The sequence below is a fragment of the Podarcis raffonei genome, chromosome 17, assembly GCF_027172205.1.
Source record: "Podarcis raffonei isolate rPodRaf1 chromosome 17, rPodRaf1.pri, whole genome shotgun sequence".
NCBI lineage: Eukaryota > Metazoa > Chordata > Lepidosauria > Squamata > Lacertidae > Podarcis > Podarcis raffonei.
Window position 1 is genome coordinate 41,004,727 of NC_070618.1, and position 17,310 is coordinate 41,022,036.

The following is a 17,310-nucleotide window of genomic DNA, read 5'->3' on the forward strand; positions in this document are numbered from 1 at the left end:
TTGAGCAGGGGGGCACACAATGTATTAACTGAGAACTCCAGTAATGCTTCTGCCACGTTGAACAGGCTACTTAGCACTGTCAAAGGCCTCCACCTCCAGCCTCTCCAAGCACCCAAGTTGAATCCCACCCTGCAATGGTACTCTGCCCATCCAGTCGAGTTCTTTTCTCCTTCCGAGAGAGAATCATGGCCTCCACAGCGCAAGCTGGCCACCACATTGGAGGTTGCTGTCCAGAAGTTGGAAGAGTCATGTTGTGGTTGCCTCTGTCCAGGCTGGCAGAAACCGATGGTTTGGAGAACACGATCCTCCTCTACTTAGGGGTAAATGTATCATTGAAGCTTGCCAACTGTCTTCCTTCCCAGAGGTCAGTCCACTTCTAAGCTATCCAGCACCAAAGAGCATGGAACAGCTTGAAGGCTACCAGGGAAGCGTGCACCTCCCTGCTGCTGCTGCTGACCAGATTTGAATTCATTGGTGTGGCATCTCGCTACCAGACATTGGTTTTCCTTACCCATCCCTCTGCAGAGCAGATGGCAAAAGCAGCAGAAGGAAGTGCAAGTCTACCGCTCTCTTATGGCTTGCTACAATGGCCAGGAACGTTTGCAAGAGAAGTCCCCACGAGTGGCACCATGAATTCTCTCTGTTCCCACACGTGGGCATAACTATGATGGGACATGCAGTGGCAGCTTGAGACTGGAGATGCCAGTGCCTGAGGAGGCTGGAAGTGAGTCAAAGCACTACCACGACTGCATCACAATCTGAAGCAGCGTAGAAGTCGCCAACACGGTGCCCTCCAGATGTTGCTGGGATTACAAAGTCCTATAAGGCCATGGGGGTGTTGGGGGGCATCCAGTTGGCTTGCCCTGTTTGTGGAAGAGTCCTGGATCCAAAGAGAGGAATGAAGCGCTCAGGAGGGAAATGGGGGCAAAAGGAGGCCACATGCCATTTGAAAGAAGTTACTTTATGTACAAGTTTTGCCACGTGCCAAAAATATTTTCTTCTGGGAAAAAAAAACACCTTCAAAAGAAAAGAAAGAAGCCCCCAGAGTCAAGTGAAGGAATATTCTTCCCAAACTCCTTAAGAAAACACCCGATGTGCTTCTGCAGGCCAACCCTGCCTCCGCGGGTGTCCTGTCCCTGCTCTCCCCAAACATTGCACACAGAAACCTATTTACAAGCCAGTGCAATCCCTGAGCCTGGAAGCAGCAGCAGTGGCACCAGACACACTCAGCAGAGAGAACTTCCATGCACTTCTGTGGGCCCAGGGCAGGCGCACCACCCCAGGCACCAGGTGCCAGGGCAGAGAAGGAAGGGGGCATTCAGTGCTGGTGGCGGCGGGTGTTGGAGACACTCCTCCTCTGCCGGGGGGGGGGTGTGTGGTGGCGGCAGCAGCAGCAGCTGTGACCCGGTGCAGGCCCCAAACCCCTCCGTGGCCTTGCCACAGGCTTTGCTGCTAGACTCTGAAGCGGCACCTCAGCCCAGCAGCTCGACCACCACCCCTGTAGCTAGAGAGGGGCTTTGGAAGCAGCCAGCTGTCAGAGAAGGAGGTCCATGAAATGCAGGTCAAGGGGAGCCGTTGGCTGAGAGAGGAAGACGGCGGTGGGGCAATGGCTGGAATTATTGCTCTTGTTGAGGGGAAGAGGAGGCACTTGGGAGGTGAGGGGGGAGAAAACAAGGGTCTGTTTATCCAGCCAGTGACCAATGGGAGGGGTTTTTTGGGGTGGGGGAAGTGTCCCAACCGGCTGCAGAACCACAGCGGGGTTTGAATACCTTTGCAAAGTCCTGCAGGGCTGTCTAGAGCAGAGGCCCTAAAACCAGGAGCAGCAGAAAAAGGGCAACTCCCCCTGATGCTAGAGAGTAAAAGGGGAGGGGGCAGCACCCACAAGGGATCACACGAACGATGCACACATCCCCTCCCCCATGTGAGATGGAGAAGAGGGACACTTCACCCCCTCCCCCTTCGCATCTTATAAAAATGCTGGTGCAAGACAGTGGCCCTGTCAAGGGGGCAGGACACACACACACACCAAAACACCCCCTTCAGAGCAGGGGAACTATGTGCAAAGCAAAGGGCCCTGCGGTTTGGGGCACAGCAGAGGGGATCCATTCCCCCTCCCCCCTATTCCATAGCCTGAGTAAAGAGCTGCTGCCCTTGGAGAATCCACTGCTGGCTTCAGTCTGAGGAAGGGAAGAGGCAGGGCATGCAGCCGCCCTCCCCGGCTGCAGATGGAGGAGGGAGGGTGGGGATCAAGGTCAGTCCACATCCATAAAGTCCCTACTGGCTTGCTCTCTGGGGTGGGGCTCGCAGCAGGCCCCGCCGCCACCACCGCCGTCCTGGTCTCTGGAACCTGCGGCACTCGTGGGCGCAGCAAGGAGGACAGGGTGCCGGATTTTGTCCTGGCGCTGGTAGAAGAGCACATAGGCAGCTTTGGACTGTTGGGGGAGAAAAGAAGCATAAGAGGCAGCAGGTGAGGGCAAAAGGGATGCTTGGGAGCCTAAGATGCAGATCAGGGGAAGGGGGGTCACAGGATGGGGCGAGGGAGAGTCGGGAGACATGCAAAGCTCCACACCGTTGAGTTAAAATGTCCTGTGCCGCTTTTTCAAAGAGGATCAAAGCAACTTGCACTACAGGAAACTCAGTTCACAAAGAATCAATGGGGTAGAGTAGATCACATAACCAAGAAGGGGGGTTTGTGTTTGAGTTCTCCTTGCCCCACATCTCCAGGCCATGAAGCTGATAGAACAAGTCATTCTCAGAGGTGTGAGGATATTGTTGGGTTGGAGGGGGAAGGAGAGCAGTCAGATCTCGAGATCCATTGCTTGAGGGCTGCATAACTGCTACCCTGAGCTCACTGGAGGAAGGGCAGAGTGCCAACGTGAGAGATTCAAGTTCCTGACCCTCCATTCTTAGTCCATGGAAAGACCAATGAAGCGGACAGACTGCAGTGCCAAGACCTCCTTCCTGCCCCCACTGCACCCCTCAACTTGTTCAGGATAACACCAGGGAGCTTCTAAAGCAGGAAAAAGGGATAAGTATCAGTCTGCTTGAGAAAAGAGACTGGAGGACAACCAAGTTCTGCTTCTTCCTTGCAAATGAAAAGCCCAGTCTGCTTAGAGACATGCCTTGCTGAGATGCGATGGAGGTGTTTTTGTAAAGAGATGCACAGGCCATCGAGAGGGAGATTTTGCCAGCCAGGCTGCCAGCCAAGAGGGTGGGGTGGCATTGGCATCCAAGACACCTGCCAGCAAGTGCCAAGAAGCTGAGCCCATCCAGGGCTGCCCTGCCTGACTCACCTCAATCTGGACTTTGGAAACTGCAGAGACACTGCTGTCATCAAAGTAGAACCACGTTCCGCTGTCTTTGTTCCGGGCAAAAGTCGTGTCTAGAGGGCACAAAGACCAGTCAGACTCACCAAAGTGCTGCTTTGCCCTCTGACACCCATTGTGCCCCTTCAGGTGCTTCACAATCACATCACCTGTCAGCCACTACCTAAGCACTTGGGTCCTCCATTTGTGGAACCTTCCTCCCATTTGAAGAGAAAAGAATCGGGCCAGCTGGAGCTTCTGCACAAACAGCATTTTGCGTGGCGCACCCAGTCCTCTGGGGCGGGAATCTGCGGGGTGGGCTACCTGCACTGCTCCTCTGCTGCATGAATCCTGCCGCTAGCTGAGACATCCATCAGCAGGGCCTCAGTTTACATTTAAAGCGGAACCGAGCAAGTTCTAAGCTGAACTAGTGTCCACTAAGATCTCTGAAACTACAAAAGGGCTGGTGAGGTCTTAACAGTTGGAGAAGGGATTTTCATTCCGCACTGAGCTTTCCCCCTCCCCTCAGGGACACCACTTCCTACCCGCCCCTCTTTCATCTACCAATAGCCAACTTAGCCTTTTCTAATAGCAGCTGTTTACTCCCCATGTGAAATTCTGCAACAATGAATTGTTCATTTCTAGACTGTTCTCATGGTCATTTCTGTTCCTTACTGTTTTGTTCCCCCAAAAAGAAATAGCTCTCGCACAGACACACAGGCCACATTCACCTGCAGTGCTAAAGAATGGTTTAGCATCCTGATAGGCCACAGCAGGCCGTGGGCTTGTGTTTTTGGCAGGGGAGCTGCAAGACACTTCAGTTTCTGTCCTAATTAGCCAGAGTTCAATGTGATGTCCTAAACTGAACTTAATCATAACTATGGTTACAGAAAACAAACTGGCTTCATAAACCATGGTTTGAAGTTGGCTGGTTTTCACTAACCATGGCTAAGACTAATTGAACTGACATAAACTGTGGATGTCACAACAAGCTGAGGTTACGCCCTTCCTCAAGGAGTTTCACCCCATGTCTCATTTAATTAAAGCATCTGCTCTGTTGTATCTGTACAGCATGTCACCAATGCTGGTTTCATTTACTTGCTTCTACTGACTCCGCAAATGTTCTCTGCTCTGTTGGTTTGTACAGTTTTTAAAGCTGAGTTTTATTATTCTACTGTTTGATGTGAACCCCCCACCCCCGGGAGGGGTTCTTTGTAACTAGAGGGTATCATATAAGTATTACAAGATGGTGATAATAACAATACAGATTTAAATTCAGTTTACCCCTTTTTTCTGTGTTTAAGATGATGTTTTTTGCTAAATTTTGTTAGTCAAAAATTGGGGGTCATCTTATACATGGGAAAATATGGTATTTCCTTGATCTTCCTGCAGCTGCCAGAGAATGCTTCCACACATGCCGCTCTTTCTCACATGCACACACATATGTGCCGGGTCATGGGCTGCGCTGCAAACCACGCAAAGTTACGGGCAGCAACCGGAGCACTGAAAGGCAAGTGCATCTGGGGCCCGCTCCCCTCCTTTGCTTGGCGTGTGTGCCCTGGAGAAAGAAACAGAGTGCCCCAAGTGCCAACGGCTGCCTGGGGAGACTTCAGGCTCTCCAGCAGTAAAGCACAATGTCCCTTCAGTGCCACCGCCAGGAGAATGGGGGTTGCGGTCAAAATTATCTCAACAGCTTTGAGGGCAATTGCCCCCCAAAAGCTGAGCAAATTCTTAATTTCTTAGTTTGAGGTTAAAAAAAAATAGGGGTCGTCTTATACATGCAAAAGTATGGTACTACATGGGGTGGGATTCACCTAATAAGCCCTGGTCAGGAGAAGCCCTGCCCAGGGACTTCCACAATGGGGCTTTCCTTCCCTCTCCCCTCTCTGAGCTCCCCCTGAAATTGGCTCTGGGGGCATGTGGAAATTGAGAGAACTCGCCAGATCAGCACACGGGGAGGAGGGGAGGGATCATTCCATCTGGCAAGCTGAAATGCTTGCGCAGACAGAATTACTGGAAAGCCACCCATTAGATCTCAGATTTACCTATTGTGAATTTTCACTTTGTAGGAAGGATAAATGAACCAAAGTCTGCCCAACAAAAAGCTGGCTCTAATTTTGCTGTTAACCATTTCATTTCAACTCCACGTGCCTCTTCCCCACCCTGCATCCATTCCCTTCAACACAAAAAGAATACACACAGCCCCAAAAGAATACATACAGTGCCCATCTCGGAGGCCCCCGTAGTGGTTCGACACGGCGATGAGGTCATATTTGTACAGTGTGGGGTCAGTGTCTTTCTGTGGCTTGATGACGAACTCTGAGAAATCGAGATCCCTACAGGACAGAGACGATAATGCTGCTGTTTCCTAGGGCCAGAGGGGGATCCCCTCAGCAACACCCTCCACACAGTTTTGGGGCAGAACCAGCACTGGCATCAAAAGTCACAGCCACCCTATTCCTAAGCATACTCCTAAGCATCATGCTAACTTCTGGGGTTTAAGGCTGCACTTTCCTGAAGTGTTTTCAAGAACACCTTGAAACACAAACACCCGCTCAGAAATTCTCCCCCCCCCCCCCCGGTAAGGCCCGTTACTTCCTGCCGACAGCTGAAGAGAGTCTTGTGAATCAGCCCATAGAAAGTTGCTAGCTTTCAGTTGTTTTTACTAGACTGCTAAGGGGGAGAAGAAAAGGCTAAGGAGTAAACCCCACAAAATTTTTGAGTGGAGTCCTGCATATGGCCAAATGGCACCTTGAACGCCTTCTTCCGGCAACTCCTGCAGGCAAGCTAGGGACAAATATATTGTTCTGCTTCCTTTGGAGGCCAAAAGGGGGCAGGTCTTGTCTCTGGGCAACCCAGAACTTCCACACTGGCTGCCCAGGCTTGCGCCTCGGTTTGGTGGTGCTAACACAGTGGTTTGACTGCCCACTCCATTGTCTCTTGAGACAGACGGATGCCAACAAGTGACTTCTAACCTCTGTTTCCCAGCAGGTTGTGGCGGGAGAGAAACCCTTTGCTTTCCGTAAAGCAGGAAAATGCAGACGACTAACCTCCGAGCACGCTAGTAAAAACAAATGTCTTCTACCAGTTGGGTTGGTGTAGGAGGAATGCTTAGACATGCTAGTGATCAAGTGATCTATAAATGCCACGAACAAACAAATGCCAGGCTGGCTCAGGCTCTCAAGCACCACACAATTCTAGAGTGCCCTCTGGGTGCCCTGAAGTCTGACATGGGGGGAACCCATGCTGGACTCTTGACTCTCATCATCTCCACCTTTGGGCCACCCTGACTTGGGCTGATGGGTGTTGAGAGCCCACAGTGCCCGGAGAGCCACAAGTTCCCCATCCTGCATTAAAGTCATTTTTTAAAAAAGCAAATGTGCTCCATTTTATCAGGTATCTTCAGAACTGGGGAAGTGCTCCCTGCAAGCTGCATAAGCCAGCTCCAGTGGGAAGTCAACATGCCTTCTGAAAAACCTTTATTGATACTGGGTTCAAAAGGAGGAGATAACTCTTTGGCCCATGGAATCCTGAAAATTTAACAAGCATGCCTGTTTCCTCTGAAAGATTTCTCCCCAGTGGAATGATTTCAGAGGCATGAGCCACCCCAAATAAGCTGCCCCCATGTCTCTTCTCACCCCTACAAATTGTCTAATGATTTGGACCAAGTGGCTTACTGGACAGGGAACTCCACCAGGGTGTCAAGCTTCTCCCTGGAGAACTTGGTGTAGGAAAAGCGCTTGAGGTGGATGATCAGGATCTCTGGCAGCGACCACAAGTCCAGCTTCTTGGTGGCCAACTGGTGCTTCTTGCAGGTGGGGCAGTACCTGCACGAGAGGAGCTGGGGGTGAGCACAGCACTCAGAACAGCAGAAAAGCCACAGGTGTTTGCAGGAGGACTAGCAGGCAACCCATCTTAGGACACAAAGGAGGAATCCTGAGATGGGTATCTGGGTTGGGGGTAGGAGAACGTGAAAATGATTTGGTCAGGGCACCCAAAATCCTGCAACACACACCAGTTCTGAAAACTGAAAAATGCCTAGCCAAACACTAGGTGAAAAAGAGGGTCATCAGGAGGATCTGCAAAGAGACTGGCATATTTACCCACCAACCCCATGGTTCATCATCTCTTTGAAGTGAGAAGTCTGGAAGTCTGGTGTCATCAGCTGTGATGGACCAGAAGACTCTGCCATTGATGCCCGCTGCACATGAAGGCATGTTGCCCATGATGAAACCTATGCACATCCTGTGTGTGCGGAGGGGTGGGGGTTGTCTTCCCCTCTTACATAACAAAAGTGCACAGGGTCACATTGCATGGGGGGGGGACTCCCTCCTTCTCAAGATCCCCCGAAGGCTCTCCAGTCAGGCTAGGCAAGAGGGTTCCAGCTGTAAGGCCCCTTGGCTGCCACTACCAGGCCAGAGTCGAATGGGGCCATCTGCACAGCAAGCAATACCAGGCCTGAACAGTTTGAGCCATAAGAGAATCTGAGGCGCTGCAGCTTTGCCAACCCATGACTGGAAGGTCAGAGCCAGCTGCCTCCAGGATTCGACTCTGCTCCACCGGTAGCTCCTTCCCTTCCTTTCTGCCTCTGGAAGCAAGAGCCCCACCCGACCCACCAGGGCTCTCACCAGGGATTCTCCTCCTCCAGGGTCTCCACGGTGGTGAAGAGTTCGAGGCACTCCTGCAGCCTCACTGGATTCTTCCTTGGCGTGAAGTCCATGCAGTCGTGCTTGATGTAGCCCTGGCAGTGCACACACAGTGGGGGGGGGGAGAGGTGAGCAGAAGTGGGGAGAGGGCGCCCATCACCCTCCAGTTTTTTGCTTGTTGTCCCTGAGAGCCAGGCAGGCAGGAACTGGGAGTCCAGAACCCTCAGGAGGTCTGCCAGGTCCCTGTGGCTGAGCTGGAGGAGGGCAAGGGAAAGAGAAAGGAGGACGACTGGGGGCAGGAAAATGCCTAGCCCTCACCTCCGCCTCCGCCTCATTGTAGTAGCGTTTCCTCATGTTGGAGTCCCAGTCCATGGCAATGTACGGTTGGGCTGTGCCAAGGGGAGAAACTGTGGTTAAAGTGGCAGGAACCCCGAGCATCTCTCAAGGCAGTGCAGGGGGAAGTCATTCATGAAACCCCAGGCTAGAAGGACCCTGAACAGGACTAATCCTGCTGCTCTCCAGTCACCACTGCCACACCCACTACAGTCCCACCCCCTACAGAAGTATCCAGAGGGCAGTGCGTCAGAAGGAAAGGGGCGAAACAATGAGGAATTTTGCCACTGGAGCAGAAAAGGGTTTCTAGCCAAAGGGCCATCTTCCCTTCCAGGTAATCTTTTGTAGGGCACATGTCACTGGTGGCTGCAATTACTCCAGCAATGCAGCCATTAAGACCTTACACGGAGCCTTGACACTCACTGACCAGAAGGGGGAAAGGCGAGAACACGCTCACTTCTTAGGGCTGTATCCTTAAGAGCACAAGAGCCCTGAGAGATCAGGCCAAGGCCCCACCTGGTCTGGCATCCTGTTCTCACAGGGGGAGACCCCAGGCAGGACCTGAGGGCAGCAGCACTCTCCCCTCCTGCAAATTTCAGCAACTGATAGGACCACCAAAATTAGTGGACCTAAGCGAGTCGTGTTCGTTCGTGTCAACGGGTCCACTCTGGTTAGGACTGACCCGGGACACAAGCCTTAATCAACATTCCAGTAGATGAGTGTTTGCATATCTGAGCTGGAGACCGTTAAACAAAAAAGGTGAACCTGAGAATTTCACAGAAGGGGGCTGGAATAGCCCACGGAGACGTGTGCAGCCAGGCTGGGAGAAAGGCTCCAAAGAGGGCCTCCCCACCCCCACCTGTCGCTGCAACAACCGCAAGGGAATCCCAGAGACTCTCCCGCCCCCCCCCCCATATTGGGAGCTTGCATGGACCAGGAGCCAGAGGGAAGACTCACAGTTGAAGGAGACGGTGCTGCCCTCGTCCTGGGCAGCCGTCCGGTCGCTGGTCCCATTGGAATTGACGGCCTGGAGGGTGAAGAGCAGCTTGCGGCGCTTCTGGCAGCATTTGCGTTTGGCCTGGTTGGCCATCGGGGGGCTGGGGCTGGAAGAGGGTGTCTGGGGGGACTGAGGGGGCTGCTGAGGAGCTGGGCTGGGGCTGGGCCTCCCCTCCACGCCAGCCCCTTCCTCCCCCACAGAGGCGTCCGACGGGTTTTCCTCCGCCTCCGAGCTGGGCTCCTGGCTCGTGGAGCCTTCTGCAGTCGTCTCTTCCTCCTCCTCGTCCTCCCCTGTTGTGCATTTGGGGAGGAAAGGACAGGCAGCGGCCAAATTAAAAACCTAGCCAGCCCCACCCCATCAACACTCTGCCCTCGCACCAACCCCTCACCTTCGCTCAGCCCATTGGGCCTCTTGTTGTAGAGGTCTTCCTCATCCTCCTCACTCGGATCCTCCTCTTCCTCAGAGTCTGGTCGTGTCACGTAGCGGCTGCCAAAATGGGGGGGGGGGGAGGAAGCAAGTCACACCCTTGGCCACTAGGGGGAACCACTGTCATGGGCAAGCTCCACAGCTCCCCCTGTGGCAGCACTGCGCAATGAAGGGCGCTGCTGGATGAAGATTCGAGTGAAGAAAGCAAGAGACATGCTTGTCAACTGGGAGAGGCACAGGGCTGGAGGGAGAGCAGGGGCAAAGCTGTAAAAAGCTATAAAAGGCTATAAAAGGTTTGTATTCCGGAGGGTTAATGAAGGAGAAGTTGTTACAGCCGCCATCTTCGGGCTCCTCCCTATCTACTTTGCAGAAAAATAATGTTAAAAGAAGATTCCGTAAAGTTTTTGCTTCAGGCATGAACCAAGGTTTACCAGGTTTAATAGAGAGCAGAGCGTTTGAGCATGAATGGGCCACATCTCCCCCCTCCCCCTCGGGAGCAAAGTGCCCCAGATCATGCACTGAACGCTTCTCACTTTTTGGTAATAGGAATATCCCTCTGAGCATCTGGAGACCAAGGGGGTGCAACTATGGTGCCCTGCACTGCCAAGTGCAGCAGCAAGCCCAAGGCTGCTGCAGGGAGATGGCAGGCAAGTCCAATACAACACACCTGCCGGCCCCAGGGCAGTTCTTCCATCTGCCATAACTGCAAACACAGCTCCCTGTGAAGATTTCTCTCCCTGCAAGCAGAAGACCTAGAGCCTCCTCTGTTTTGGAAGGGCCTGAATGGGGAGTTCAAACTCAAACTGGAACCAACAACCCAGCTAGACTTTTATATCTTCTCGCACACAAGAAGAGAACCTGGATTGCTGAACCCAAAGCAGTTTTTTGGGGCATGCAGGAGCGTCCCCAGATCCAACCCCTGGCATCTCCAGGGAGGGCTGGGAAAAGAGCCCTGCCTGAACCCCTGGAGAGCTGCTGCCAGCCAGTGCTGACAATACCAAGCAAGACAGACCAGTGGTCCAGCTGAGGGTAAGGCCGTTCCCCATGTTCCTTTGTTTCTACTGAATTCTGTGCTGCAAACCACAAAGTGAGGCCGAAGCCGTTCAGGAAGTGCCCTGCCAAAGATGTGGATCTTGAGGGACGTAAAGAAAAAAAGGAGTGGGGTAGGAGGAAGCACAGCATAGGGGAAGGCAGATATGCTTCAGATATGGAAAAGTACCAGAAAGGGAGCAGACCCCAGCAAGGAATTCCTAGGAAACAGTACAGCCCCAAGGGGAAAGCACCTTGGAGTAAGGAAAGGAGATTCCCATCCCACAAACCTGTGGGATAGAAGGAGCCATTTACTTGCAGGGGACAATGGGGGATTGAGGTTCAAAGGCATCCTCAGCCTTGAATGCTCACTGTGTGATCTTGTCTGTGAAAGTCACCCAGGGCTGGTTGACCCATGCGCAGAAACATCATTTTGAGGCCTACCGTCAAGCATGAATGAGGCCACCAGAACCAAGGGTTCCATGTCCCCTCCAAGGTTTATAAAACAAGAGACTGTTCAGACACACAAGCTGCTGGCCCTCCTATATGGAGTAAAATCAAGAGATGGACACTGAACCACCTGGATCTCACCTTCTGGCCTTCAACTTGAAAGTTGCTTAATGTGGATTATAAAATTTTTGCAGACATTTTGGCTAAAAGATTAAAAAAGGTATTAGCAGAAGAGATACATAAAGATCAAGCAGGCTTTCTCCCGGGCAGACATTTGTCTGATAATACGAGAAATATAATTAACATTTTAGAAAAACTACAAGTGAATATTAATACCAAAGCAGTTTTGATATTTGTGGACGCGGAGAAAGCTTTTGATAATATTTCTTGGAGCTTTATGAAGAAGAATTTACAGGGGATGGGGGTTGGTCAAGGTTTTGAAAACGGTATAGGTGCAATTTACTCAGAACAAAAGGCCAAATTAATTGTCAATAATGTAGTGACGGAGGAAATCAAGATAGAGAAAGGAACACGACAAGGTTGCCCAATTTCCCCATTGCTTTTTATATCGGTCCTGGAGGTTCTTTTAAATATGATTAGAAGGGACCAATTGGTTAAAGGTATACAAGTCGGAGCCAAACAGTACAAATTGAAAGCATTTGCTGATGATTTAGTATTGACATTACAGGAGCCAGAATCTAGTACTAAAAGAGTATTGGAATTGATTCAAGAATTTGGTCAGGTTGCGGGATTTAAGTTGAACAAGTTAAAAACTAAGGTTTTAGAGAAAAATCTAACAGTGATCGAGAGGGAGAGGTTTCAGAAGGAGACAGGATTAACATTGGTTAAGAAAGTGAAATACCTGGGGGTTAATATGACTGCCAAGAATGTGAATCTGTTTAAGGATAATTATGAAAAATGTTGGATGGAAGTGAAAAAGGATTTAGAAATATGGTCAAATTTGAAGCTTTCATTGCTAGGCCGTATTGCTGTGATACAAATGAATGTATTGCCAAGAATGTTGTTTCTGTTTCAAACACTGCAAATTGTGGATAAAATGGACTGTTTCAAGAAGTGGCAGAGAGATATTTCTAGATTTGTCTGGCAGGGCAAGAAGCCCAGAATAAAATTTAAAATATTTGCCCTGCCAGAACTTAAACTTTACTATGAATCAGCTGCATTTTGCTGGCTGAAAGAATGGCTGCTTTTTGAAAACACTGACATTTTGGATTTAGAAGGTTTCAATAATGTATTTGGGTGGCATGCATATTTGTGGTATGATAAAGTCAAAGAACATAAAGCGTTTAAAAACCATATTGTCAGGAAAGCATTGTTTAATGTCTGGACAAGATATAAGGACCTACTTGAAAATAAAACCCCAAGGTGGTTGTCACCGATGGAAGTGAAGGATCATAAAAAGCTCAATATGGAGGCCAAATGGCCGAAATATTGGGAAATTTTGGAACAAGAGGGAGATAAATTAAAACTGCAGAGCTTTGAAAAACTAAAAAATAAAGTGCGAGATTGGCTTCATTATTATCAAATAATGGAGGCATACAATTTGGACAAGAAAATTGGCTTCCAGGTGGAAAAATCAAAATTGGAAACACAACTGTTAGATCCCAAAACTAAGACTCTGTCAAGGATGTATAATCTGCTGCTGAAATGGAATACTCAGGATGAAACGGTGAAATCTGCTATGATTAAATGGGCACAAGATGTTGGACACAACATTATGTTGGCTGACTGGGAACAGTTATGGACCACAGGTATGAAGTTTACGGCATGTAATGCCTTAAGAGAGAATATAATGAAAATGATATACAGGTGGTACATGACACCAATCAAGCTTGCAAAAATCTATCATTTGCCCGATAATAAATGTTGGAAATGTAAAGAGACCGAAGGTACATTCTTTCACCTTTGGTGGACATGCCCAAGGATTAAGACTTTCTGGGAGATGATCTACAATGAAATGAAAAAGGTATTTAAATATACCTTTCTGAAGAAACCAGAGGCCTTTCTCCTGGGCATGGTCGGCCAATCGGTGTTAAAGAAGGATAGAATTTTTTTAAGGTATGCTACAGCAGCAGCAAGAATACTTATCGCAAAGTATTGGAAGACACAAGATCTACCCACCCAGGAAGAATGGCAGATGAAGGTGATGGACTACATGGAACTGGCGGAAATGACTGGCAGAATCCGAGACCAGGGAGAAGAGTCGGTAGAAGAAGGTTGGAAGAAATTTAAAGACTATCTACTGAAACATTGTAAAATTAAGGAATGTTAGAAGGATGCCGGAATGAAGTTATGTGGTTTTAGCAGTAATGTTATAAAGGAGTATGTAAATATGGATTGTTAACAGGTGAGAATGTAAAGTCACAATATACTAAGATAATTTATTAAGATAAAAACAAAGATGGAAAGGATTTGCTGAATTAACTAATTGAACTAGAATACAAAAAAGGGAGGTGTGAGGAGGTCAAGGAAACAAGCAAATGAAAGATAAGATGTGGAAAAATTGTCTTGTTTTTAATTGTTTTACTTTTCTGTATTTTTTTGTATTTTGCATTTTTGTTTTATTTTCTTTTACTTTTGTAATTCTTTGAAATTCTAATAAATATTATTTAAAAAAAAAAAAAAGAAAGTTGGGATCCAGGAGTGGACAGCAGCCTGACCACAGGTGAGCCGCACCAGCACCATACAAAACGCAACACAAACAATTCCCAAGCTCCCCAAATACCTATGTTTGGGCTAAGGGTGGGTCTCAGGTCTAGACAAAAGTTGAAGACTACTGGCCTACCTGATGCAAAAAGGAAAACAAAGGCAAAAATAACCCAGGGCAAAACTCTAAGTCTCCCCACTGCCTTTGGATGGCAGGCACATCCTACAAGGCAGGCCCTAGGCAAGGCACTTCTGTCCCCTCCGCTCCCACCCTCTTCAAAGCAAGGCAGGCAAAAGCAGGAAGGGCACTCGGTCTGGGAGGAACTGGAGGGCCAGGGCTGCTGCCAGGAACTCACGAGAGCCGGTGCAGCAAGAGCTGATAGAGCGAGTCCCAGGAGAGCTGGTCCCGGGGCACAGACACCAGGAGCGGGTGACCAAAGAGAACCACCCCATAGTAGGTGTTGCTGTAGTCGCGGCCCTGGGTGCGCTCGCGGAGGTACACGGGGAGCACCACTGCATCTGCCGTGGCCGGATCCTCCAGTGTGGACACAGACACCTCGTATCTGGAGGGAGAAGGAGACAAAGATCCAGAGGGGGCGGGAAACAAGCAATGCCCCCCTTGCCCTCCCCCGAAAGATGAGACATGCATATTACCAGGAAGTTGGAGCAAGGCTTTGAGTGTGGTGGCGCCTGCCCCCTCCCTTGACATATTAGACAGGTGCCGCCTCCGTTGTCTTTTTGGCACCCACAAGACCTCCCTCTTTCAACAAGTGTTTTAGATATGCTGTAACCTGCCCAAAGTGGCTGGGGAGACCCAGCCAGATGCGTGTGGTGTAAATGGGTGTGGTGTTATTGTTATTGAAGTGGAGATCTTTCTCCCAGGCTGAGTCTGCATTGGAGCTATTTTTAACCAGTTTTATAAACAGAATTGTTTTGCCATTGTATATATATACGGAACCATTTTTCTTTCTACACTTTTCTTGTTTTATGTTCGTAACTGTTCTTTGTTTCATTTTACAGTGGTATATTTCATTGTTCTAACACACCTTGGGGCATTACAGTAAAGGGTGGGTAAGAAATCTAATAAATATCCAGAGGGCAGGCCCCGCCAGGCCTCCAGATACATTTCAGCAGCAGGCAGAAAGAATAACAGAATTGCAGCGTTGCAAAGGACCCCAAGGGCAATGCAGCATTCTGTAGCTGGCTGTATGCTACAAAGAGCCACTTCTGTCCCTGCCCAGATATGCTATTTCTAGGGCCAGTTTCAATTATCTCACTAACTCCTAGATGCCTTCCATAAGGCGCTCTTTGTACACATGAGCCCATTTCTCCAACTCCGGCCAACATCAGGTTCCACAGAGGTACTGCAAAGATGCCCCCCTCCTCAAAGAGAGCTCCTCCCTACTGGTCTTCAGGTGCAGCCAAGACAAACCCATTCTTGCAGATTCAGGTAGGTAGCCGTGTTGGTCTGACACAGTCAAAATAAAAAAAATAAAAAATATAAATTGTCCAGTAGCACCTCAGAGACCAACTAAGTTTGTTCTGGGCATAAGCTTTTGTGTGCATGCACACTTCTTTAGATACACCTTCTTGCAGACCTAGGCATCTTCCTTCTCCAATGGATCTACTCCAACCCTCCTCCGCTGCAGCCCCCCTGCTCGCACACTCACATGAAGATGTCGTCCCGGTCCAGGATGCAGCTGAGGGATTCTTCCATCTGGTAGATCTTGTAGAAGCGGTGACTGAACACGTCAGCCACCATCATCTGAGAAAGAGAGACACACCGGGTCACCACAGAGGGAAGAAGGAACTAAGGGAACTCTTTTACTGATTATATATTTAACCAGATTCAATCAAAATCTCTAAGCAGTTTACTTAACATATGCACTAAAATTACTGATTTAAAAAATCAGATGTTTTTCTCTCTGCCCCCAAACTCACCCGCTCAGCAGGCACCTCTGTATGCTTGGAGAGGCTGTGGCAGAGATCTAGCACCTTCCCGGCCTTTGGGACAATCAGTCTGTGCTGTAAAGAAAAGAAAGGAAAAAAGGAAGTTCAACTTAGTGTTGAGAGTCTGCCTGGAACAAAGCCAGAAGCCCAAACCCAAGACAAGTTGCCGTGAGGTGACACGCTATCTCCTTGGGGACCACCTCCCATGGCTCTCCCAAGGCTCCCTTCAGCTCACGGCCAGATACGAGCAAGTCCTGCCCCCGCCTCTGTGGTGCACCCTTGTTCACTGTCCCCAGGCAGGAAGAGTATATACAGGAAACTGCTGGGTACCAAATCACACCATTGGTTCCCTCTAGCTCAGCACTGCCAGCAGCTCTCCAGGGTTGCAAACAGGAGACATTTGAAGCCCCACCTGAAGGTGCTGGGGATTGAACCAGACTCCAGGCAGGCAAGCAAGGCACTGGCTTTCTGGTCCTTACTGCAAATCCCAGCGACTCATGCAGAAGCCCTGCTCGTCTTGCCAGGCACCTTCCCTGACTAGTTGCTTACCTGTTCGGGTTTCTTGCTGGGGTCCATGGACACGAAGAAAACCTCCATCACCCGGTCCTTGCTGATGGGCAGGGGAGCACTGAGGTAGCAGAAGGGATCAAAGGTCACCGAAACCTTGCCACATTCGGGACACACCAGCGTCGACTTGAAGAGCCCGTGGAAGATGTCGACAATGATGGAGTGGTTGCGGCGCTTGTGGTTCCGCCACGCTTCCTCCGCTACTTCCTGGGAGGGAGAAGGAAGAGCTGAAGGAAGGACAGGGCTTCCCTCTAGCAAGGGGCACATCACTGCCAAGGGGTTCCAAAATACATACACCCAAAACCCAGGCACAAGCCTAGCTGATAAATCAGTTTCTAGGACGCAAGGCTGGCAGTCAAGACCTTTGTCCTACTGCTGCCCTCCAGGGGTTTGGGGCTACAGCTCTGTGCTGGTCAGGGTGGAGGGGATTGCAGGCCAAGCATCCAGAGGGAGGAAGGCTGCCTTAGAAACTGCACTGAGCTGCCTGCAAAGCACAGAAACCTCCTGCAAACCCCCTCAAGGACAGAGCTCTCCTCCAGCTTCCCTCTTGCCTCACTCTTCTCGGTAGGCTTGGAAGCCCAAGAGCAAAGCTAAGCTCCTCTTTGCCGGCTGTGGAGGCGAAGGTGGGATGTGCCGTCACCTGAGATATTGTACAGTGGTAGAAGGCTCCAGAAATTCATCAAGATTATGAACTGAATTGAACATACAATGACAGAGTATTTCCTGCATCCCACCTTCTATGGCAGCAGTAGGGGACCTGTGGCCTTCCAGTTACTGTCAGACCCCCAAGTCCCATCAGCCACTCTCCGTGTGGTCAATGGCTCAGGAATTGCTGTCCACCAGAAATCTCAAGGACCACAGGCTCCCCATCCCTGCTCAGGGCACTGCCTCAAACAGCCTTCAAATTCCATCATTGGCCAGTGAAAAAGCTTTGGCCGAGTCA

At 50.0% G+C, this 17,310-nt stretch overlaps 1 protein-coding gene across 2 annotated transcripts in view; it reads right to left on the reverse strand.

The window, feature by feature from the left end:
• Positions 1–942: 942 nt before the first annotated feature.
• Positions 943–17,310, reverse strand: part of USP11 (ubiquitin specific peptidase 11) — a 29,321-nt gene continuing 12,953 nt past the window's right edge. For both annotated transcript variants that reach the window (XM_053371373.1, XM_053371371.1), the window contains exons 10-21: positions 16,350–16,574; positions 15,792–15,875; positions 15,521–15,615; positions 14,207–14,413; positions 9,670–9,767; positions 9,242–9,571; positions 8,270–8,340; positions 7,934–8,046; positions 6,983–7,132; positions 5,526–5,641; positions 3,294–3,382; positions 943–2,432 (exon numbers count right to left, since the gene is read on the reverse strand). In XM_053371373.1, the coding sequence (XP_053227348.1) occupies positions 2,253–2,432; positions 3,294–3,382; positions 5,526–5,641; positions 6,983–7,132; positions 7,934–8,046; positions 8,270–8,340; positions 9,242–9,571; positions 9,670–9,767; positions 14,207–14,413; positions 15,521–15,615; positions 15,792–15,875; positions 16,350–16,574 (1,758 nt within the window). In that variant the 3' untranslated portion in view covers positions 943–2,252. The remainder of the gene's footprint in view (positions 2,433–3,293; positions 3,383–5,525; positions 5,642–6,982; positions 7,133–7,933; positions 8,047–8,269; positions 8,341–9,241; positions 9,572–9,669; positions 9,768–14,206; positions 14,414–15,520; positions 15,616–15,791; positions 15,876–16,349; positions 16,575–17,310) is intronic.